The sequence below is a fragment of the Chiroxiphia lanceolata genome, chromosome 27, assembly GCF_009829145.1.
Source record: "Chiroxiphia lanceolata isolate bChiLan1 chromosome 27, bChiLan1.pri, whole genome shotgun sequence".
Lineage (NCBI taxonomy): Eukaryota > Metazoa > Chordata > Aves > Passeriformes > Pipridae > Chiroxiphia > Chiroxiphia lanceolata.
The window spans coordinates 5,149,155-5,172,106 of NC_045663.1; the positions used below are offsets into that span (position 1 = coordinate 5,149,155).

Genomic DNA, 22,952 nt, shown 5'->3' on the forward strand with positions numbered 1-22,952 from the left:
CAGGACACTGGAGCAGAGGACCTGGATCCCTCCTCTGCCAGGAACAGCCAGCAAGTCCCTGCGCTCTGTGGGGGCAGAGCTGGTGGCTCCTGACTCAGCCCCAGGGAATTTCTGTCCCAGGATGGTTCTCCCAGGTTCTGGTTGAACTGGAAACCTCCGGAGCACCAGCAAAGCCAAGGCCTCATTCTGCTGTGGCAGGACAGGGCCCTAACCCTCATCTCAATGTCACCAATGTCACTGGGGCCAAGGGGAAGAGACAGAAGGAGCCCATTTCTGGCCTCATTAAGAGCAGAGCTCCCATTTTCCCAAATATTGGAGTTTAGCTGCTGCCACGATCCAAAAACCAGAACAATTAATGCAGCTTTAACTGAGAGTGTCTGAATTATTTTTTCCTGTAATTTCACATTAGTGACAGGGCCTTCCAAAGGGCTGGTGGTAGGGATTCCTCATCTCCTTTTGGAAGGCAAGGAGCTTTAGGAAGCTCTCTAACCCTAAACCTAACCCTAACCCTGCACCCAAGGCAGGGAGAGGGGATCCTCACTCACTTCCATCCCCTCCTGCATTCAGTGCTGGGGCAAATCTACATCCTGGTTTTGGGTCCATCCAAACTGGAAGGGTCTTATAAAAGGACCACTTACGAAGCCAAAAAATTTAACTTTGTTTTGAAAGTTTATTGGATCATCTTGACACAAAATCATTACAGCAGCTTGTGGTATGTTGTTTCCTTTATCTTTTTTTTTTTTTTCTTTTTTACGGGAATGTTGATAGCAAATAAATTTGTGAATGTAACACATCATACAGTTTCAAAATTCTAGAATCACTGCACAGGATTCTGTAAGAGACTCTACATGCTAAAGTGACAGTTTTCATCCATGGATTTAAAAAAAAAAAAACAAAACCAAAAGAACCACTAATTGAGGAACATTATCCTTTAAGACAATTTTAATATGTTCAGTTTCTAATACACAACTGGCTAACCAAGGGAGGCTGACCAAAACCAAACCCTCCACGGCCCAGCAGCACGGTCAGACCCAGAGCTGGGCCTGGCCATGAACCCCAAGCACCAGAGCAGAGCCTCGGCCAAAATCCCTCCGGGGGGAAGAGTGTGAAGAGCACAAGACATGTGTAAAGCACAGGACATCACCCAAGGGATAAGATCAACACCTCATCCTGCTCCCTGCATGAGGTTTTGGGTTTTTAGGAGTGGTGGTGGTGCTGGAGACGTGCAGACCCACCCAGCTCTGCCCTGGGCACCTTCCTGGAGAGCAAACCCCTCCCCAGCTGTGCCTTGAACAAAACCATTCCAGGAGTTCTCTGTTTGCTGGGTGTGGATGACATGGGAGGGAAAAAACAGGGAAAAAATAAATGGAAATCAAGGGATGTTGGAGAAGGACATCAGCTGAGCATCCCTGCAGGACAGTGACATCCCTTTCCAGTGGTGATTCCACAAGATTTCAATGGTGCAGAATGGGCTTTACTTCAGACCCTCCTTCTCCCCTCTAAAGCAACCTGCTGCAGACCCAAATCTGCAGCTCCTCACCCCCACCCCATCCTGCACTGGGAGAGGGGATCCCAATCAACCCCCACCCCATCCTGCACCGGGAGAGGGGATCCCAATCAACTCCCTTCCCTCCTGCACCCAAGGCAGGGAGAGAAGATCCTCACTCACCTCCATCCCCTCCTGCATCCCAGCAGGGAGAGCAGCTCCTCATCCCCCCTCCTTCCTGCATCCTGTCTGGGAGGGGGCTCCCAACCCATCCCTCTCTCCTGTCCCGGGGCAGGGAGGGCTCTGCCAAATCTGCTCCCCCTGGTGGGAAGACAGGACCGGGGGACAGCTGTGGGGACAGCTGCGGGGACAGCTGTGGGGACAGCTGTGGGGACAGCTGTGGGGACAGCTGGCTGCAGAACCCAGAGGGAGGACAGGGCTGTACCTGCACGCTGAGCACAAGGGGTTTCTCTGACCTGGCCGTGGTGAACCTCGGCCAGGGAGCAGAAGGATAAAAGCACAGGAACAGACCCCTTTGGAGTTCCAGTTTCTTGCTACAGCTTCACTGTTCAGGAATGTGAAATCAAGTGGACTCATCAAACGCATCAGCAGAGCCAGCTCAGAGGGGACAGGTCTGACAGACTCTGTGTGTGGGGCAGGCCCGGGAGCAGAGACCAAACAGCAACACTCCAGCCCGTCTCATGCTCCCGCTCTCGACTCTTCCAGCTGTCACTAAAAGAAGGTTAAGGCTCAAGGCAACTACTATAGACAAACTCAAACATCCCAGTTCTCACAGGGCTCCTTTGGATTAGCTCAAGGAGATGGAGGATGTTTATATGCTGATCACAATAGATCTTGAGATAATAATAATAAATCATATATATATATATAAAAACAAAACAAAAAAGAGGCCTTCAGGTCCAGCACCAGCCTCTGCTAGAAATATACATCAACTACAGCAGCCCTGAATATTCCACGGCTAAGGATTCAGTCAACCTTCCCTGGCATGAGCACAAGCAACAGACTCTGCCACTGGTGATAAAGTCCTGCTCATCCCTCGTCCCACACAGATGGAAGGTCATGAGCTGCTGAATAAATAGTGCCCTCCCCTCCCTCCCTCCCCTCCCTCCTCCAGTCATGTCACCAGGATCTCTTTGGGCTAGAAAGGGTTAACACCACGGTTTGTAAAAAGTTGTGAAATAAAAAGGTAACATACAGCCTGAAAACGTCTAAACTGCAACCGAAGGTGGAGGGAACGGAAAGCACGTGCCTCAGGGTAGTACATGCGTACGAGGGAGCAACTTAACACTTGGGTCTGCCCGGCTTTACACAAAGGCTGTGTTCCTTGTCCTTGGAATATGGGAGAGGGAAGGTTCAGCACTTGGACAATGTCTCTTTCATCTCGTCCAACAAGTTGCTAAGCAGAGTGGAATCGTTACATTTCCCATCTATGGATACTGAGTTCTCTCCCTTGGAAAGGAAAAAAAAAAAAAGGAAAAAAATCCATCAGCTCCTCTTCCATGCTGGGATGATTTTGTTCCCAAGCTCAGGGAAGAGGCAGTGGAAGCTGCAGATTTGGCTTCTCTCACCTTTTTTACCAGTAGGCAGACGTGATGGCCCTGGATAGAACGGCTGTACATGGATGCACAGGAATCAACACGTTCCACAACTGCAAAGGAACAGGAATTCCAGTCAGTGGGACAACTTTTAACAGAAGCCTTGCTTCCCACTGCTCTGCCTGGCCTGAGGAACAGGAGCTGCTGCAGAGGGGAGGAGGAAGTCGGGGTTAAGATGTGCCTGGCTCCTCCTGGCTTCTGGCTGGGACATTTCACAATAACGAGGTGACTCATTTGTCTCCAAAGGCACAAACATTCTGTGGCACAAACACTGCTCAGAATGCAGATTTCTTCCCCAGAAATACTTCCAGTGAGGCAATGTCTAGTGGAAACACCAGAGCATGATGAAACAGCCTGTTGTTTTGCTTCAGCTCGCCCTTGTGTTTTAATTAATAAATCCAAACCTGGATGGTTGGGGCTCTCCCTCACTGAACTGAAGCCCTGAAGATCAAACCCACCCTCCAGGGAGCACTCAGCCTGTGATCACACATGTGATACCTGTCATATGCCTCGCTGGGCTGCAGGAAAGCCCCAGGGATGGGAGGAGAGTCCATTTTGAAGAACACTGCCTGCTTTGAGTATTAAAAAACTGGAAAAAACTCATCTCCCAAATTTATTTAATCTGGCCATCACCTGCTCCTATGGTGGCTGAGGCCATGGAGTGTCGTGCTTGCCAAGCACAGCAGAGATTTTAGGATATGGAGCTTTGCAGAAGGTTCTGCATCCAGGAACACTCACCTGAAAAATGATGATGAAAACAGATCTTTGCCAGTAGATGCTGGAAAGAAATGCTAATTCCATCTACTTTAATAGAACTCATGTGCAGATCTCCAGACTCCAGGAGCTTGGCAAAAGCATCACTGCAAAAGAGGGAGGGAAGGAAACACTTCACCAGAAATGCAAGGGGAACATGTCCCACTAGTCCCATGGAGACATGGCAGGATGGAGAAGTCTCAGTACGACCAAGCTCTAGGAAAATGGGTTTGCAGCAAATATGGGAAGCACACTCCAGACTCCTCCGGAGCATCCTGACCTCAACCAGAGCTGCCCCTGCCAAACAGGGCACAGAGCTCCTTCTTCACAGCCACTGGAAACAAGGCACCGGACACAATCTAAGGTATCAAACACCACCCAGGACACTGAGCTGGGACAAAGCCCCCAGGACAGGCAGGGCCAGGAGCAGCTCAGCTGCAGCCCAGCTCAGCCCCCCCGGGGCAGCACTTACCTATAGCAAGGCGTGGTGATCAAGTATGAAGCACAACTGAAGTGCAATTTGAAATCTAGTTTTTCATGGGTTGAACCTTCATCATTCTGCAACAGGTCAGAGGAAAGGAGATGAATGGGAGCCCCGAGGCAGCAAGAGGAGGCACCACCCCCACCTACCAGGCACCAACAAGGACTGCAGGGCTCAGTTCCCTCTGAAATCCCCCAGCTGGGCCTGAAGGATCTGTCTGGAAACAACCATCCCACCAAGACATCGGCCCACGCTTGGATTTGGGCAGCTGGGCTGGCACAGGTAAGGCACAACTGGCTGCAGGTTCTGCCTGCACTCTGCTGGAATAAACTGAGCAGACTGAGTTTAAACTAACACTCTTTATTTCCCCGAGCAAAATTACAAATTAGTATCTCCCAGATTCTTAGATACTGAAAATAGGACTAGCCTGCTATTTTTAAGAAACCCTTAAAATAGAGATAATGGCTGACTCAGGAGTAGCCACAACTGTCTCTGTTCACTTCTCGGAGCTGCTCATGCAGTTCCTTCATTAATTGTACTGAAACAAGATCAAAACCCCACATATTCTTAAACGAGTCAATACTCATCAAACAATGCCTTCAGATAACCTCACTCTTGCTCTGGGTTTCCATCCTTATTAGCTCTATTAATCCTCATTACTGCTCTCCAGCCTTGTTGCAGGCAGCAGTGTCCAGCTGATGCCTGGCTCACTGAGATGAGAACAGCCCCTGTTCCACGTTTCCCAGATCCTTGCAGGGATTCTCCAGCTGACAGGGTGGCCCCTGTCCCAGGCTGCCCTGCTCACACACTGCCAGCAGTGACACTGAGGACACCCTTTGTACAAGATGTCCTGTGCAAATGCTCCTCTCACAGCACAGGGGTGGTGCAGCAGAGATGAAATGATGCCCAAAGAAAGCTCCAGAGCAGAACTTCCCACCCAGGTCCAGCTCCCTGACACAGATCCAAAGGAAGCAGAAGCAAGTGAGAGCTGCACTTACTTTGACTATAAAGGACAGTGTTCCTTTTAACTTCTGAGCCATAATAATACTCTGAAGGGTAAACACAAACTGGGCTTCATTAGAGATTCCTGGCATGGAGAGAGGAGAGGGAGAAGTCAGGTCAGAACATGGCTTCCAGATCTAAGCCATGGTTAGAATAAACTCATTTATGTGCTGACTATTTTTGAACCAAGTTTGGAATTTTCTGTGTAGTTGGAAGAGAGTTCCACACACAGTTCCTGTGGTGAGTCAGTGTTACAGCACTTGGGTCTCTCAGAAACAGCATTTGGTAGAGGTTATTGAGCAAGTGCCTAGGCAGAGTATGTCACAGTGGCACACATTTAAACTATCTGTATAACTGGAAATTAAAAAGCTTTCAGAGCTAATTTGAATTCTAATGTTTCTACATTTTCCTTTTAATATACAAGTCTGTGTCAAGAATAGAATTAAAACCAAATTAAATACCCCACTGCTTTTCATGGGGGACCAAAATGCACCCTGAGGCCACCAGAGCCCTCTGTGAGCTGGTTCAGTATTCAAATGAACTCTCTGCCGAAGGAAGTGAAATCCAAGGAAGTTCAGCACTTCAGCTGTTCTACTGTGCTCTGTGCAAAGCCACTGTCCTTCATTTCTGTGTCTCAACACTCCTGAAGGGCTCAGCTCCCCTCCTTACACATCCTCACCACAAACCTTCACTGCATGAGGCCTCTGCCACTGAAACAGTGGGACAAACAGCTCCAGAATAAATCCAGATTGGATTCTAATGGTTCATAAATCTCTAACTTGGTTTGATTTTAAATCTCATAGCAAACTCCTCATGAATGTTGGGTTTGTGTAGTCCAAGGAGTGCCAGCCTGCAGGCACCTGGAGAAAGAACTGGGACACTTGGGACTCCCAGCCCTAAATTAAGGCTTTGCTCTTGCTGCACAGAACCACCTGTGTCACAGCCACGCTCTGAGAAGGTTTATCCTCTCCAGGGAACTGTGGGAAAGCCAGCCAGGCAGAGACAAGGTTTTTTAGGCAAACAGCAGGAAGTTCAAACCATTCTTCCCACAGGAGGGCAGTGCAGGGCCAGCCACAGTCCAAGAACCCCGTGCAAAGCCTACCAGGGGGGAGCTGGAAGGGCACAGGAATCCCATCGTGGACTGAGGATCCTTCTGGTCGGAGCATTTTAGTGTTGAGAGAGTCCAGGACATTTAGTTCCATGCTCTTAAGGAAGCTAGTGCTTTTGTTCTCAAAGATGACAGACACAGTCACTTGACTGTCGTTCTGGAGGTTTCCTTGGATGTCATAGGTCTGCAAATGAAGGGAAAAGTGTCACAGGAAAGGTTCAGAGACTCCAAGGAGTAGAACACAGTACCAGGATAAAACAAGGCTCAAAAGGAGGGAATCTGCACTGCTAGAGGGTAATGAACACACACTGGTGACGAGCTATGTGGTGGGAAAATATCAACTTAAAAACTAAAGTGGGACACCCAAAGGGATGGAAATTGTTATAGTTCTGCCTCCTGCCTTCTTCAGTTACATGATGCCCACCTGAAGTCACCACACCATCCCCAGGGTACCCCCTCTGTTCTTAGGGAACACAAAGAGGAGACATCTGGAACAAAACTCACCATTTTAATGTATGGATTTTCAGCAAGAAGGCGGTAACTGGACATGGGCTGAAAAACAAGAGAGAAAAATCAGTGTCCCAGCGTAAGTAACTTCTCTGCAAAGGGGCTCCCTCTCCCTCCTCCCCAGCAGCCCAGCTCTGCTGGTGCCCTGTGCCAGGGCACAGCTACTCACTGGTAGTGGCTCATCCTCTAGTGTTCCGTTCTGCACCGACTCCGGGGGCTCCTCCTCGCTGTGGTGACTCTTCTTTTTGGATTTCTTTTTATCCTTGGATTTCTCCTCTTTCTCTTTCTTGTGCTTTTTCTTCTTATGCTTGGAGGATTTCTGATGAGAAGAACAAGAAATTGCAACAAGCCCTTAAAAGCCCCCTTGATCTCTAGGCATGACCCCCTGACCCCTGTCCCACACTCCTAAGGCCACTCTCACTCTGCACTTTCTGGATTGAGCAAAGTTTTCCTTCACTGCAGAACCCAAAACAAAGCTCCCATTCCTTAAATCCAGGGCTGAGTCCCAGAAAATCCTTGCTCCTCACTGGGATGATAATACCTTATCCCAAAGCAGCCTGGGAGCAGCACAAGGCCAAATCTCTCCAACTGCTTGGCAGCTCAGCTTTAACTGTGACCCGTTCCTTGGCTCAAGGAACAACCAAACCTCTCAGGGTTTAGGGCTGCTCAAGGATGTAACATTTGCAGGTGATCATCACACTGAAGAGATGGAGTTGGCAATTCCTGCGTGCTGCATTTTAAGGAATTTGAGACAGCGGGAGAATGTGGCTAAAGGGTGACAGCAACTTCATAGGAGAAGCAGTGAAGCTGGAAAAGACCTTTAAGATCATCAAGTCCAACCATCAACCAGCACCACCACCATGGTCAACACTAACCCATGTCTCCAAGTGGCACATCCACATTTTTTGAACACTCCAGGGATGGTGACTCCACCCTTGGCAGCCTGTGCCAGTGCTTTACAACACCTTCCATGAAGAAATGTTTCCTAATATCTAATCTTAACTTCCCCCGGTGCAATTTGAGGCCATTTCCTCTTAACTTAAACCACTTACCTTTCCTTCATCCTCCTCCTCCTCCTCATCCCGCTCTTCCCTTTCTTCCTTTTTGACCTCCTGAGGTTCAGCCACCACAGCAGCTCCCAGTGCAGGCTCGCTCTGAGGAGATGAGCAGAGGGACTGTGCAGCTGAAACAACCCAATCTCACACCAAAAGAGGTCCCAGCAGTGACACTCACCCCCAACTGTTATTTCAAACACAACATTAGGCTCACATGGGACCAAGCACTTCAATTTATGCCTCTGAAACCCAGGAAATATGATTACCTGGGGACACCATGCAAGAGGTTTCTTCCAAGGAATCCATCCCCTTCAATTCCCTGTTTCATCCTCTACAATCTCACATCAAAATTCATGAGATTTTCTCTTTCACACACTGTCTCTCATGTCTATTAATGTTGCTCATGTCTAGCTCACACTGGGAAATAAAACCATACCACTATACAATATTAAACCCCACCAGCAATATTAAAGTTGACCAAGCCTGTACCTGCATCTGTATTTCTATTTTTATCCCTTAATCTGCACAGCAGAATGAGCCTGAAACCTCCCACTGCACTGTCTGTGAACTGGGGACACAGTCTCACTGCTCCCCAGCAACGAGCTGAGGAGATGGAGCTGATTTCCCCTCTGTGCTGCAGGATGACACAGCACAGCTCAGACACCAGCACAAGGGAAGCTTCCTGTGAGGGGTAAGATGTAGGACAGGGATTACCTGTGCCTGGGGTGCAGGAGCAGGTGCTGGGGCAGGGGAGAGCCAGAAATCCAAGTCTTCCCCCTGAATTTCATGAGAAAAAAACATTATGGCTGTTTTGGCACCATTCTTAAAACAAACAACCAACTCCCTCCAAAAACAACAAAGAAAACCAAGCCAAAAGATCCCAGGGCTGGAGCCCCTCTGCTGTGAGGAAAGGCTGAGAGAGCTCGGGGTGCTCACCTGGAGGAGAGAAGGCTCCAAGGAGACCTGAGAGCCCCTTCCAGGGCCTAAAGGGGCTCCAGGAGAGCTGGAGAGGGACTGGGGACAAGGGATGGAGGGACAGGACAAGGGGAATGGCTTCCCACTGCCAGAGGGCAGGGTGAGATGGGATATTGGGAAGGAATCCTTCCCGGTGAGGGTGGGGAGGTCCTGGCTCAGGTTTCCCAGAGCAGCTGTGGCTGCCCCTGGACCCCTGGAAGTGTCCAAGGCCAGGTTGGACGGGGCTTGGAGCAACCTGGGCTGGTGGAAGGTGTCCCTGCCCATGGCAGGGGGTGGAACTGGGTGGGCTTTAAGGTCCTTCCAACACAAACCAGTTTTTCATTCCATGACTCTGCAACGATTAAATTAAAATCTTAATTCTTCATGGAAGTGCAGCACTCCAGAGCTCCTCATGCACAGATGCTGCAACACGTTTAGGAGCAAACAGTTCAAGAAGCTTCACTTGAGCCTTTGAGCACCTCCAAACCCAGGTGACAGTGACTGCCCAGAAACCCCACCCCCATCTCCAGGCATCCCAAGAACACTGGGTGCACACAGAGAAGTGCATCTCTGCAGGGTGCCTACTGAGGAGGCTGCAAGTCTGAGAGATCCTGCAGTAAATGGGAGGCAGGATGCAGAACAAACCTGAGTCCCAGGCATTTTTCTAGGGAATTCCCCATTTGAAGAACACACAAAATCCAGTAAATTCAGCTTCCAGCTGAGCTCTGGTAGCTCTGCTGTGTAGGTTGCAGTGAAGCTGAATTTTGCCGGCTTAGGAGGCTGAGGAAATGTTAATTAACAGAAATCGTTAAATACCTGTTGTTATGGCTGTAAAAATTTAGGGAAATAAAGGCTGAAGGCATTCAGCTGTTTGAACTGTCAAGTGTGACTGTTCCTAAGCAACAAACTGAACACATCAATAAAAACCAGCAGTTGCTAAAATAATGCAAGTCTTGGAGAATTACCTTTTTTTTTTCTTCTTCTTCCTCCTCCTCTACCACCTTTTTCTCCTTCTCTTTCTTCTTTCCTTTGTCTCTCTCTTTTTCTTTGTGTTTCTTTTCCTTCTTTTTGGGTTTCTTGCTCTTCTTCTCTACCAGGGCAGCTTCTGAGTCTGGTGACTTCAGGGTCTCGACGTTTCTGTGTCTCTGCACTGGCAGCTTCTCACTGTCTGCTAAGGGTCTGGAAAAGAGGGAGCCCATCACCCTGGTGCACACATCCTCCCCCAGCCCAGATTATCTGCTGGGGGTCCAGGACAAGGTGTGCTTTGTTTTTAAAGAGCTGGGCCCCATAAGAAAATCTGAAGTCAGCACATATTTCCGCACCTGAGGTTTATTTATGCAACTGCAGACACTGTCCTGGAGGATTAGAAGTTGACGAAAACAATTTGAAGGGGACTGAGAGCCAAGGTCTTGCTGTTTAACTCTTAAAAGTGCTAATTACAGGCCTGCAGGCTGACTGGGTGTTATCCTCTATTTCCATGGAATCCCTCTCCAAGGAAGAGCAAAGATGTGAAACAGCATTTCCACCGAGGTGGAAATCCGAGCAGTGGGACGTCAGCACAGCTCAAACAGCCCTTGAAGGGTGTGGGTTTTGTTGTTCTTGATGAGTAGATCCCTCCAACTGAGAGTTATTCTAAATGATTTTTACTTTGGAGGTTTACACTCTGAATTTGTACCCTACTATCACATTTTAAAAGTTAAGTTATATTTAACTTCAGACACCTGTTTCCAAAATAATATAGTAGTACAGTTATGCTACAAATAGTAAATCACATTTACACTGTGTCCCAAATTCATTAGTTGGGAAAAAAACACCACAAATTTCTCTCGTTCTTGTCAAACATTTACAGAAATCAGCAAGAATTTCACAGTTTGCCTCTTTTTCTATTTCTCAGCTTTTATTAATGTTAATTTTCATGTTTGCACAGCTAACACCAGTTCAGGAAGATTTCTAACGGCTTCAAATACCTTAAATTTTTGGCCTGCACTGCACGAAGGACCAGACCCAATTAATTTTTCACTTTCCAAGGGCAAGATGGGCCCCACCTGTGTGAGCAGCCAAGAGGCCTCATCCTTCAGCTGCGTCACACACACCTCTACAGGAGCAGGGATGGTGCTGAGAGCCAGGGACAAAACACACACAGGTGTGAGGGTCACTGATTTCAGCAGTTCCACCACCCTTCAAGGATTTACAGTGTCCACCAAAATCAACCAACCTGGCAAAGGTCAAGATGTTCTTACCTGGAAGGCTTCCCTGAAACCAGACTGCGTGTGAGCGTGACAGACAGAGCAGTGCAAGCAGAGAGAGAGAGAGAGAGAGAGAGAGAGAGAGGACAGAGACATGAGAACCATGACAGGACAGCAGAGCCACCACGGGCCATGGGCAGGGATGGATGGAACAGGGCAATGGTCCAGAGATGCCTCCTGAGCACAGCACCCAGCCCCTGCTCTGTGCCCTGCACTGGGGAGGCTCCTCATGCAAATACAGGGTCTGCAGTCAAAAACTGAGTTCCTTTTATACACTGGCACCTGCAGACCCAGAGGAATGATGGGCTCAGGAAAAAAGGAATTTTTTCAGAAACAGTTCCTTCCCTTTTTTGCAAGGTGGTGAGGGGCCAAAGCTCTACAAACTGGGGAACTGCAGAGAAGGGTACAGACTTCCAAGGGGTAGAGAGATACTACACATACACCCCCATGTGCAGAGTCTTCCAAACTTTACAGGAGGCATCCTTGGACCATAAAACAATTATTTTTAGCATGATGATTTTGTAAAACAGCAACTAAAGAAACAACCAATCTCCATGTGCAGCACTGAACAGCCCAGAGCTAATGTGGATGCAGGGATTTGGGATGCTGGCACTGGGACAGCTCCAGCAGCTGAGTGGGGACCAGACTGGGCACAGTTATGACAGTTCACTCAGTCATGGTAGAACATTTTTCAACAGTGGGACCACACTGAACACCCCCAGGGCAGAGGGGGTGGGACAGACATGGTGTTACTGGGCAGTGACCACAACACATGGCACACGGGCTCCCAGAGCTTCTGAGAGGGACACACGGACACAGGGCACACTCAGGGCCAACACAGGTCACAGCAGAGACACAGTGGGACACCCAAAAGCTGAGAGGGACTCACACCTGATCCAGTGACACTGCCTGTGCTTCCAGACTCCCTTCAGTCACACTAAAGGACTCCCTTGTCCCTCCAGTCCCTCACTGATCCAGCAGTTGAGCTTTTGTCACCCATGCTGCCGTGGGGGCCCAGGCTGGTTGATCACCTGAGGTTTCACCCAAGCCATGGGGAGAGACTTGAGCCTTTTCCCCTCTGGACTGAAGTCCCCGTGCCTGCTCAGCCCAGCCCTGCCCTCCTGTGCTCTCATTAGCAACTCAATTCCCACACAAACTATCACTTACTTATCCAGATCTATATCAAGTGCTTTATAGGGATCGTTGGGATCCTTGTCATCTTCATCACTGGGCAGAGCATTCTGCAGGAGAGATAAAGAGACCATCACTGAGGGAGCAATTCCCAAACTAAAGCTCTACATCACCCAAATTAAACGTTTTTGAGCCTGTTAACCCTGGCCCAGGCCAGCTGCAGTCAGACACTTATGGGAACAATGCTCTTCAATGCAGCATCAAGTTACAAGATTAATTTAGAACAGAAAACCCTTCTTCATAAACTGCAGCATTTGAATGGCTGCTGCTTGGTTCTGATTAAAGGAAATTTTAGGAACAAACACAGATGACATCATTAGCATGTGCAATTACCATCAGCTGCAAAGCTGCTGACTAGACAGCAAGTTACTGTCAAAGTGAAGCAGCAGAGCATAATTAATGCTATTCGGACAGCACTACTCTTAGAGCAGGGATGCACATTGTTTGTTTTGTTGGTTGGTTTTGACTTTTTTAATAGCTTCAGGAGATATTTTTTGTCTTTCTTGTGCACAAAAATTCACAAAAATCATTCCTCCCCCTTGAAAAGAGCAGCCTGGGACCATCTCAGTCATTCCTGAAACAGCTCTGCCAGGAATCAGAGGTCTGGGAATGCAAAACTGTGGAGTGGCTGACAGTTCTGGGGGCAGACTGTCTCAAGAGCAGCACACAAACGCAGCCCAGCCCCAAGCCCAGCCCTGACCTCGGGCATCTCCTCGGTGATGATGTCCACGTGGTGGGCGGGCGCGATGTCCTCCTCGCTCTCCGTGTGCAGGGAGTTGTGCCGATGGTGTTTCCCTCTCTTCTCCTTCTTCTGCTTTTTCTTCTTCTTGTCTTTCTCCAGTTTCTGTTTGTGTCTCCTCTCCTCTTCCAGTTTCACATACTGGTCAGACATGGGCATTCCTGGGGGGCAGCCGAGCTGCTCTCAGGCCACAGTGCCCATGGACTGAGCACTGGGCAGGATGGCAGCAGTGATCCTGCTCCCAGCCCCTCAGAGCCAGGGGGATCCACTCTCCCTGTGCTCCCACATCCCCTCACCCAGCTGTCCTCTCACACTGCATCTCTCCAAACTAGAACAGAGCTCAGGTCTGCTCCCTGGGTCTTGTCCACATTAACTGCATTACAAACAACACCTAAACATTGATTCTTTGGGCAGAATTGGTGCCACTGCTGTACTAATACTGACATCTTCCCACTTCTGGAAAAATATTTGATATTTAATATTGATATTAAATATATGCATTTAGAACTCATCCCTTGCAATGGACTGCACTTTATCAGCAGCTTTTCAGCTGAAAACCACTCATTAGATACACAGATGCTTTTGATATTTGAATATAGATATTAAAACAGTATCTCTACCATCAGACTCCACTTAAAGTCTCTGATCACCTCCATCATTTACGTGACCACTTCTAAGACATTGCTGAGGTGACTGTTCCCCCACATTTACACGTTACAGCTTTGGCTGCACAATATCCTTTATCACAACTATTTCTAATATTATCTCAAGAACTTGACTGCAAAGTACTATTTTCAAATGTAAATTAAGGAGATATATTTAAGAGTCTAATCAAAGTCTGCTCCTTACCCTTCAGAACCTCAGGAGGAACTCCTAAGAAGGAATTATGACTTTTACTTAACTGAAATTTCTGTAATTAATTTTCCAGATTAGCTGTGCTTACCTGGAACTTTTAATGGGACAGAAAGGTCGATCTGCACCACAGGAATATGTTCCACCCCTGGAGTGTCTTGGTATCGCTGGGAAAACAGAGACTTGTTACATTCTGAGCACTGCAAGTACAAATCTCTGTAAACAGACATTACAAAACATCAAGCAGTTCAATCCCTTAAGTGAACATTTTAAAGGATAGGGATGGAACAGCTTGTTACTAATCCTGTGTGGCAGCAGAGTGTGTTTTAAAGCCAGCTGATAATTATTACAAAAGACCCTTCTCTTGCTACAGTTTTTTAACCCCACTATTGCCTTGAAGGTTTGCTGCAACTCCCTGAAGAATTCTTGGTTTGTGTTTTATTACTAATAACCTGCCACTTCAGAAGATCAACTGGGAGATTTGAGTTGAGGCAAAGGGGGTAGCCCTTGAACATCCAGGGAATGGAGCAGGTTCCTTCCCTGGAGAAGGTGTTAAGAGACCACAACAACTTTCTGATGCACAGAACACGTGGAGCACGTTCAAGGTTCACCTCTGGGTGAGGTGCCTGGTGATGTGAACTCTGGATCACCCAGAGAGACAAACTGCACAGACACTTCCAGAGCACTGGCTGCTCTTGGGATTATCAGGTCACTCCTGAGACTCTCCACACAAACAGGACCTGTAGGCAGCCACTGTAGTGCACACACCATAAAGGGGGCAGTGTCCCAGAGGAAGCTGCAGCTCTGATGTTCAGGGAACCTTCACACAGGGACATGAGAGGCCAGGGAGATACTGCAATTCAGACTCACCTTCTGTGGGGAAGGAGAGCTTTTAATATAAAATGGGTTGTTTGCCTGTTCTTGTTTCCGGGCTTCCCGACGCTAAAAACGAGAGAGGATTTGCAGTTAAAATGTCTGTTTGTAAGCAAAGAGAGAAAAGGTATCAAAGTGCAAGACATAATCTCCCTGAATTTCTGGAACAATATACATAATTACCTGTGAAAACAGCAGAGCAGCTTGTGTATGATAAAGCAGTTCTGAGTTACAAGACATACCAGGATAGAACTACAGGTACCATTACTAATTCCCAGCCCTGGAACTGTCCATGGCCAGGACAGACAGGGACTGGAGCAAAGTGGGCTAGTGGAAGGTGTCCCTGCCCGTGGCAGGGGGTGGAACTAAATGATATTTAAGGTCCCTTCCAACCCAAACCATTCCATGATTCTATGATTCTATAACTAATATTCCTTAGAACACCCTTCTTTGTTTTTAGTTATAGACTAGAGCTGGTAACTTCCCGAAGACCACATTTTGATGGTAATTCAAATGTTTGCTTTCCTATCCATAAAGACAGTAGGAGTGAAGATTCTTAACAAGTTCTCTCTGTGACACCAGAAAGGTCAGAGGCAGGAAAGGTGGGATCTCTGCTGAGAACAGACTTGTCACAGTAATTCACAGAAGCTGCTGAGGTCCACAAGCATCAGTTCAGATCAAACCATCAGCTTCCCTGAGCTGCACAGAGCACAACAGCTCCCTGGCTACCTGGAGACTCCCCAACAGCTCCAACTGCTTCAGCAGCACTTACTACTGAACTATGTAAGGAAAAGCATTTTAACATTCACTCACTCTGGCCAGTTCCTCTTCGTCTATCTCTGGCTGTCTATGTCTGGAATGCCTTTGTTCCTCTTCATGAAAGATTGTTTTGGGCTTTTCATCCTCAGACTCGCTGTCTGAGGGAGGTTCATTGATCCAGGCATCGAGGTCCAGGCTGGGGAGAATTGCAGTGAACAAACAGCTTGACTCAGTACTCCTGAGTACTTCAGTGTCTCATCACATACTTTGCTTTATCATTTAAGGGTTTAAAAGTTTAAATAAGGCTTTAGGAGAGAGAAGGAACCTTACCCCTCTGGAACAGGTACTTTCTTCTGTGCTTTAGGAGCCACAGGGTTCAGCTCACCAGCAAACAGGGCTATCACCTCCTCAGCTACAGGAACTTCTTTTGCTTGTAGCTTCTGAATGTATTTTATCAGCTGCAAGATGCAAGAAGCCTAAAAACAAATGCAGAAGTAATTTCAGGAGTAATATTAACCAACTGAACCAAACAAATCAACTGCAGTGGAAGTCAGCAGAAGGTAAATGTTCTACTCCATGAAGGGAATTAAGAGAAGCAGTATAAACTGTGGGCTTGGAGCAAATGTAAAAATTCCACATTAACCCTCCCTTCTAGCTGGGTCCTTTTTGTGTCCTTATGTGCCTGAATAATTTTAAAATTAAATTGTTCTGAGTGAAGTCCTTGCAGCCTTCAGAGATGGCATCAAACTGCAATGAGATGTGGGCTTTGTCCTTTATAACAGCTTATAGCAAATGAGCACAGCCACAGAAAACCACAACATGCTCCAAGACAAATGAGAGCCTTTCCATGATAAATCCCAAAGCAATTTTGTTGTCTCACCCTCTCCTGCACCTCCAGGTCTGCACTCTGGACAAACTGAGGCAGGCGCTCGATCATCAGCTGGGTGATTTCCTGAGCTGCTTCCTTGTCCCCAGCCTGCTCCTTCTGCTGCAGGATGGATGCATAGAGCTTCACCATGTTCTGCACATACACTGCCTGGATGTGGCCGGGCAGAGTTGTCACTTTGGGCCTCAGCATTGCTTCCAAGGTCTGGTTGGCTTCCTCGAGGTGTCTGTAAGCAGAGAGTGCCCCAGAAATAAACCCCAGCAGGCAGCACTCAGCTTGGGAAGGTCACGTATTGCTCATACAGAACAGATCACAGCACTTGTTTGAACAAATCTCATGCTCCTACTCAGAATTGTCTCCTCACAGCTAAATGGAACATGCACAAAAATGTTACTGGACTATTACAAACTGAAAGATAAAATTCTTTCAAAATAAAAATGTGATCAAACTGAAAAAGGAGACTATGTTCTCTTACTTCTTAATCAACGGTTTTCTGTCCACAACTTTTTTAATTAAAGGTCTGATCTGGACCAGTGTTCCTTAAATATCACATCTACTGCGTGAATTTAAACTGGAACCACTGTTCAGAATGACAATTAAAAGAAGAAACACCAAACCAGGAGCCTATAGTATACAGTTAGTTCAATTTACCAAACTGAAAGCTGGGTAAGTAGGAGTATCTACACACACAACCGAGACACAAAAACATCTACAAAAGCTAAAAGACTATGTTAGTACAAGAATATTGGAAACTGTGTTACTGTGGGTACTGAGAAACTCTGAGCAAAAAGGAAGACAATTTCTAACTCCAGGAAGACTGGATTCTGCAAAAACCTTTCAAAGGCAAAACAGGGAACTGAGGAAGAACTAATTCAAACATGGTGATTGGACATGTGCCCTAAGATACAAATGATTAAGGAGTTCTTTCAATGTCTTAAGATCTGGCAGCTTCTACCCACAACACTATAAAACTATTAGAGAGTGTCCAGGGAGGGCTAAGAAGATGGGGAAGGGTCTGAGGAGTAGCTGAGAGCACTCGGCTGGTTCAGCTGGAGCAGAGGAGACTGAGGGGAGACTCCTCGGGGGCTGCAGCTCCTCCCGAGGGGAGGCGGAGGGGCAGGGACTGAGCTCTGCTCTGGGACCAGGGACAGGACCCAGGGAAGGGCTGGAGCTGTGCCAGGGGGGTTGGGATGGATCTCAGGGAAAGGTTCTTCCCCCAGAGGGTGCTGGGGCACTGCCCAGGCTCCCCAGGGCAGTGGGCACGGCCCCAAGGCTGCCAGAGCTCCAGGAGGGTTTGGGCAACGCTCTGAGGGACAGGGTGGGATTGTTGGGGTGTCTGTGCAGGACAGGAGTTGGACTCAATGATTCCTGAGACCCTTCCAACTCGGGATATTTTGTGATTCATTACTATGGCTTCCTGCATGGGCAGGACTACAGAGAAGAAAAATGACCAGATACTCAAAACGCCTGGGCTAGAAAGAGCCGAGGAATCCATGGGGTGAGGAAGCAGGAAAGCAGCATTGTTTTGATAGCATTAAGGTGCAAAGCCTGACCCATCCTGCTCTCCAAACCACATGTCAGTGCCCAAGATCCCAGCACTCACTCGGAGAACTCCCCGCAGATCCAGGCGGCCGCATAGAGCACCTCGCAGATGCCGTTGCGCTGGGTGTTGCTGGCCAGCAGGTGGGCGTTGTCCAGCAGCGTGGCCATCTGGGACACCGCGAACTTCCGGATGGCCTTCACCCTGATGGCCACGTCCAGCATCTGCGCCGCGATGAGGTGCCCGTGCCTCGTGCCCTCCAGGCGGGTCAGCTCCACCAGGATGCTGATGTACCTGCGGGCAGGGCACAGGGGGATCAGTGGCCAGTCCCACGTCACCCACGTGAGGAGCCACAGCCGGCAGGGGGGAGCACTGACCATTCGAAGTTGGTGATGTACTGGTAGTTGGACTGGCTGCAGATGTCGATGATCTTGGTCAGCAGCTCATCCCGGTACGTCGTCCCTTCGGCTTTGTCCACGTGGATCATCAGCTTCTTCACGATCTCCATCAAGTTCTTCTTCGATACCTGGGAAAGAGTTGAAGGGTTGAACCACAGTTGAGCCCTTTGCCACACTGCCAAGTCCTTCTAACTCCAGCAAAGCAGCTGCTGGCTCTTGGCTGGGCCCATGTCATCTGTTAACAAGACATCAGAACCACCTCTCTAGGTCCAAGGTTTGGTCACAATCCAAAAAGGAACCTGTTTGTGTCTTTATGTAATATTGTTATTAAAGCAATTATAACAATCATTATATGTATGGGCCCAAGTGCCCAAGGCTGTGCTGTGGGAGAGTTGAGGATCAGAATTACAGCACAGAAACCCAGCAGGAAATTCACCTTCTACTGCAAGATGGGCAAATTCGAGTTTAAAACGCTTTTGCTTCTAAAGGAAACAAATTTAAGAGCCGTTGACATTGAGTGGAATTCTAGTAAAATGGGTGATTTCCAAAGTGAGAAACTCCTTCCAGTCTGAACCAAAGTTTTCAAAGCCCTCTCATGCTGTGCCAAGTGTTTTGCTAGTCATAAGTGCCAGAAAAGACAAGGGAGTTGTTATCACAAGTCAAGGGAGGTAGAGGGCAGAGAAAGTTGCATGTTTTTCTTAAATATTCCTTTCCTAGAGGGACCCAGGGGCTGGAGAGGAAATAAATGTAGGAACATACCATGCCATAAAGGAGATCTAAAGCTCTGAGCCTGATGGACTCATCTTTGTCATCCAAACACTGCAGAATGAGATCCTTGTGGGACTGAACCGACTTGGGGTGTGTTTTCAGGATTTTGGACATTGCCAACAGTCCCAGGTACTTCACTGTGAAAGACCAAATAAAACTTCTTTCCAAATATAGAAACACTGGTTTGTGCTGAGCATGAAATTTTAAAGCTGGTTTCAGTAGAAGCACTTGGTATTCAGACACTTGAATAAAAATCCATGATGAAGAAAAGTATTTTTGAGAATTGTGCATCACAGATTATAGCCTTTAATTTCATAATTCCATATACAGACATGTAATTATAGATACAATCTTCATCATGGGCTTCTTATACACCTCAAGTTTTATCACTGATATTAAAACATGTATTTTATATATAGAAACTATGGGTTTTGAGAACAGGCATCCTGGGGTGAATACAGCTTTAAAAGCACTAAAGATTGGTGTGTAACAGTCCTCTTCTCAATGAGAAAAAATCAGATGGCAGCAAAAAGAGCTGCACAAAGGAAAAATTTCCCAGTAAGTCAACACTCTCCCATTCTACTATTATGCTCCCACCGCTGAGTACCCCTCACTGCTTTCCAAGCAGCAAGTCTAAAAAAAAGGAAATCCCAGAGCGTGGAAAGAATTGTTTTAGATTTACAAGACCACAAAGAGCAGTAATTATTGCTCTCGTTTGTTTTAAAAAAATGAAGTGCTCACCATCAGAAATTATTTCCACATGAAACCCCCCAGCAATTGTTTGGAGCACTCCAGGCCCTACAACCCCGAGTGAGGTGTTTGCAGAGACAGCCACAGGGCTTGGGGGCCACGAGCTTCATGAAGACAAGCACCATACTTACAGTTCTGGTCAGAGTCTTCTATCAATATCCTCAACTTCTGAACACACAGCTGGAAAAAAAAGACCAAGTCATGTTTATCACATTATTGATTAAAATAACTCTTCCCAAAGTTTACTCATTACACAAAGAAGTGCATTGAGTACCAAGGATCTCTAGGTTCGAGGGTTTTGTTGCATGACCACACTTCCAATCAGAAGGAACCTGACAGCAGGAGCTGAATAAAGAGTTGGGACAACTCTACATGAGGAGAATCTGCATTTTAGAGCCAAATAAATAAGAGAATTTATACAGGAAATGCTTCAGTGTGCAGGATTGCACCTGAGTGAGAGCACTTCAGGGAGCTCCTGCTTTAACACAACCCTCTTTCCCCGGGGCATTGGGCTCACAGGGCAGACAGAACAACCCCCCCAGCCCAGGGTGGTACCTGGATGCTGGCACTGTGGTTGGGCATCCCCGAGGACAGAGAGATCAGCACTGAAACACAGAACACAAACCCCAGTCAGCACTGCTGGGCTCCAGGGCCAGCAACAGGACAGCACCTGAGGGGCCACACCCAGCTCAGCTCACAGGTAAAGGTTTATTTATTTGTATGTAATATCTAGACATATATTTATGTATAATATTTATACAGTTTATTTTGTTGCTTGTCTGTTTGCTTGGACCTTTGGGGGTCTGGGGGAAGGAGAGAAGGTTGTGACACAACTTACAGTTTCGTATACTTTAACAATAATAAGAGGGCAGGAAAAAAAAGTGTCAAAAAACCCCTGTAAATATGTCAGCAGCTACTGCACAGCTGAGTTTTTAAGTGTGGATCTTCCCAATTCAATGAGATGCAGCAATGGATCATGGAGTTCAATGTGATTGGATTGGAGCTTTAATTAAGCCACTGAGAGACTCATGGTACAAATCAGGTCCCACTGATGACTATGTGGGACATTTTAAAGCCCTGGCAGCCCCACAGCAGAAAAGGTGGGGTTACCCTGTTAACTGCTGCTGTCACAGTGTGGCCAAGCCAACCCCAACTCTGCTGAGCACGTCAGTTTGCAAGCTGGGATCCCCCAGGGCTGCACTGCAGGGACAGGGGGGCTGCAGGGATAGGGGAGGCTGCAGGGACACTGACCCTGCAGGGACAGGGTGGGGAGGGCTGCAGGGACACTGACCCTGCAGGGACACTGGGGGGAGGGCTGCAGGGACACTGGCATTTCCAGGGCTGGCAGGTGCTGCTCTGGTGCTTCCCAGTTTATTTGCTGACTGTGATCCTGACCTCCGAGTCCCTGAGGTGTCCTGGGTGGTGAATTCCCCCAGGATCACCCCCTGTGTCTCACTGCAGTCCCACTCTCATCCATAATGGAATTACCCTCTGTGTTATTGCCCCTGCCATCATCCCATTTCCCTGAAGGAATGAAGGGATGCACAGTGAGGGACAGCTCACCTGCCCTCTCTGAGCTGAGTCAGCATCATTATCCACAGCACCCCCAGCAGACAGGCTGTGGCCAAACTGGGGGGGTCAGGAACCCTCTACTCCACACTCTGACAGGAGAAGTGCCAAGTCTGAGCTGGAATATTGGGTTATCCTTCTTGCCTCTGGTTCTCCCTCCATCCCAGTTATGGAGCTCACATCACTTCCCTAGAAACCAAAACTGTAAATCTGTACTCCCAATTACCTCCTCTAAGACACCAAGTTTTTAAACTGTAAAGCTGCAAAATTAAAAAACCCAACTCTGATCCATCATCATGTAAGAAAACTCCAACAGAGACACCAGCCTTGTTTTACTGCTACTGCTGCTGGTATATTTTGTAGTTGTAGCAACATTTAGGAGCTTGCACACAAATAATCTTGTTGTCTGTGCTTGGTTCCAGTCTTCAGCAAACAACTCCACTGCAGTGACTGTGCCTCACTGACAAAGGATTTCAGCCCCACAGGGACACAAAGTTTGCCAGGACACTTATTCCAGTTATAAAATACATGAAGTTAAACAGAATAAGGTTTACAGAGGGTGTTAATTGATGACAAAGTTCATCACAGGTTTTTTTGAGGCTACAAGTTTCAGTTCTCACCTGCTATTACTGTGTTCACACATTCATACAAGAGAGACATGGCTGAGGTGCTGAAACAGAAATCGAGTATATTAAATAAGGAATAAACTGGCACATTTGGAAGAGTTGTCAGCAGTATCTTAGAGCAAGTTAACACCTTGAACTTCACAAGAAACTGTCAGTATCCTGTTCCATATCCCTTCAAATAGATGAAATGATTCCCACTTAAAAACAGCTGGGGGAGGAATTTTTAAACTGAATGTTTAAAAAAACCAAAATTCTTCCTGGAGAAGCAGCAAGTAAGAGCTGTGACAAGAAATGAGGAAGGAAGCATTACTCAAACTTCAGCATCAGCTACAGAGTACTGAAGCAATCTTGTCCAAAAATCCAATTAAATCCTCTGCCCCAGGTCAAAAAGCCATGATAAGGCAGCTGGAGAAGCTCAAGTCTCTCTCCAAGGAGTGAGTCATGTCCCAGCAGCAGAGCCCTGGCTGTGCAGGTACTCACTGCTCACCCCTGCAAGTCAGCAACCCATTCCCAAAGTCTGATTTCCCCAAAACTCAAATTCAAGATGACTTCTGGCAGTTGCACACGCAGCCAGTGCAGTTCTGAGCATTGCAAAGGTCCTTACAAACCCTGAGAGGGAAACAGGGAGCCTCCCGAGCACCGAGGGGGCAGAATCCAGGAGCAAGGTGGGCAAAGGGAACGAGCAAACAGCTCTGGAGGCAGGACAGCGATGCCCTGAAGGTCACCTGGCACACAGGTGACAGTCCCCTCTGCTCCCTGGGTGGGATGTGGCAGGGTGCTGCTTTGACTCAGG

At 47.6% G+C, this 22,952-nt stretch overlaps 1 protein-coding gene across 1 annotated transcript in view; it reads right to left on the reverse strand.

Annotated features, from left to right (window-relative positions):
- Positions 1 to 653: 653 nt before the first annotated feature.
- AP3D1 (adaptor related protein complex 3 subunit delta 1) overlaps positions 654 to 22,952 on the reverse strand; it is a 42,552-nt gene continuing 20,253 nt past the window's right edge. The window contains exons 9-32 of the mRNA XM_032711938.1: positions 22,154 to 22,203; positions 20,520 to 20,569; positions 20,096 to 20,144; positions 19,206 to 19,351; positions 18,426 to 18,574; positions 18,112 to 18,342; positions 16,503 to 16,734; positions 15,953 to 16,098; positions 15,677 to 15,818; positions 14,861 to 14,932; positions 14,082 to 14,157; positions 13,100 to 13,299; positions 12,376 to 12,449; positions 9,928 to 10,141; positions 8,723 to 8,785; positions 8,006 to 8,107; positions 7,123 to 7,272; positions 6,951 to 6,998; positions 6,441 to 6,630; positions 5,335 to 5,423; positions 4,328 to 4,413; positions 3,841 to 3,962; positions 3,076 to 3,155; positions 654 to 2,956 (exon numbers count right to left, since the gene is read on the reverse strand). Of these exons, the coding sequence (XP_032567829.1) occupies positions 2,861 to 2,956; positions 3,076 to 3,155; positions 3,841 to 3,962; positions 4,328 to 4,413; positions 5,335 to 5,423; positions 6,441 to 6,630; positions 6,951 to 6,998; positions 7,123 to 7,272; positions 8,006 to 8,107; positions 8,723 to 8,785; positions 9,928 to 10,141; positions 12,376 to 12,449; positions 13,100 to 13,299; positions 14,082 to 14,157; positions 14,861 to 14,932; positions 15,677 to 15,818; positions 15,953 to 16,098; positions 16,503 to 16,734; positions 18,112 to 18,342; positions 18,426 to 18,574; positions 19,206 to 19,351; positions 20,096 to 20,144; positions 20,520 to 20,569; positions 22,154 to 22,203 (2,857 nt within the window). The 3' untranslated portion in view covers positions 654 to 2,860. The remainder of the gene's footprint in view (positions 2,957 to 3,075; positions 3,156 to 3,840; positions 3,963 to 4,327; positions 4,414 to 5,334; positions 5,424 to 6,440; positions 6,631 to 6,950; positions 6,999 to 7,122; positions 7,273 to 8,005; positions 8,108 to 8,722; positions 8,786 to 9,927; positions 10,142 to 12,375; positions 12,450 to 13,099; positions 13,300 to 14,081; positions 14,158 to 14,860; positions 14,933 to 15,676; positions 15,819 to 15,952; positions 16,099 to 16,502; positions 16,735 to 18,111; positions 18,343 to 18,425; positions 18,575 to 19,205; positions 19,352 to 20,095; positions 20,145 to 20,519; positions 20,570 to 22,153; positions 22,204 to 22,952) is intronic.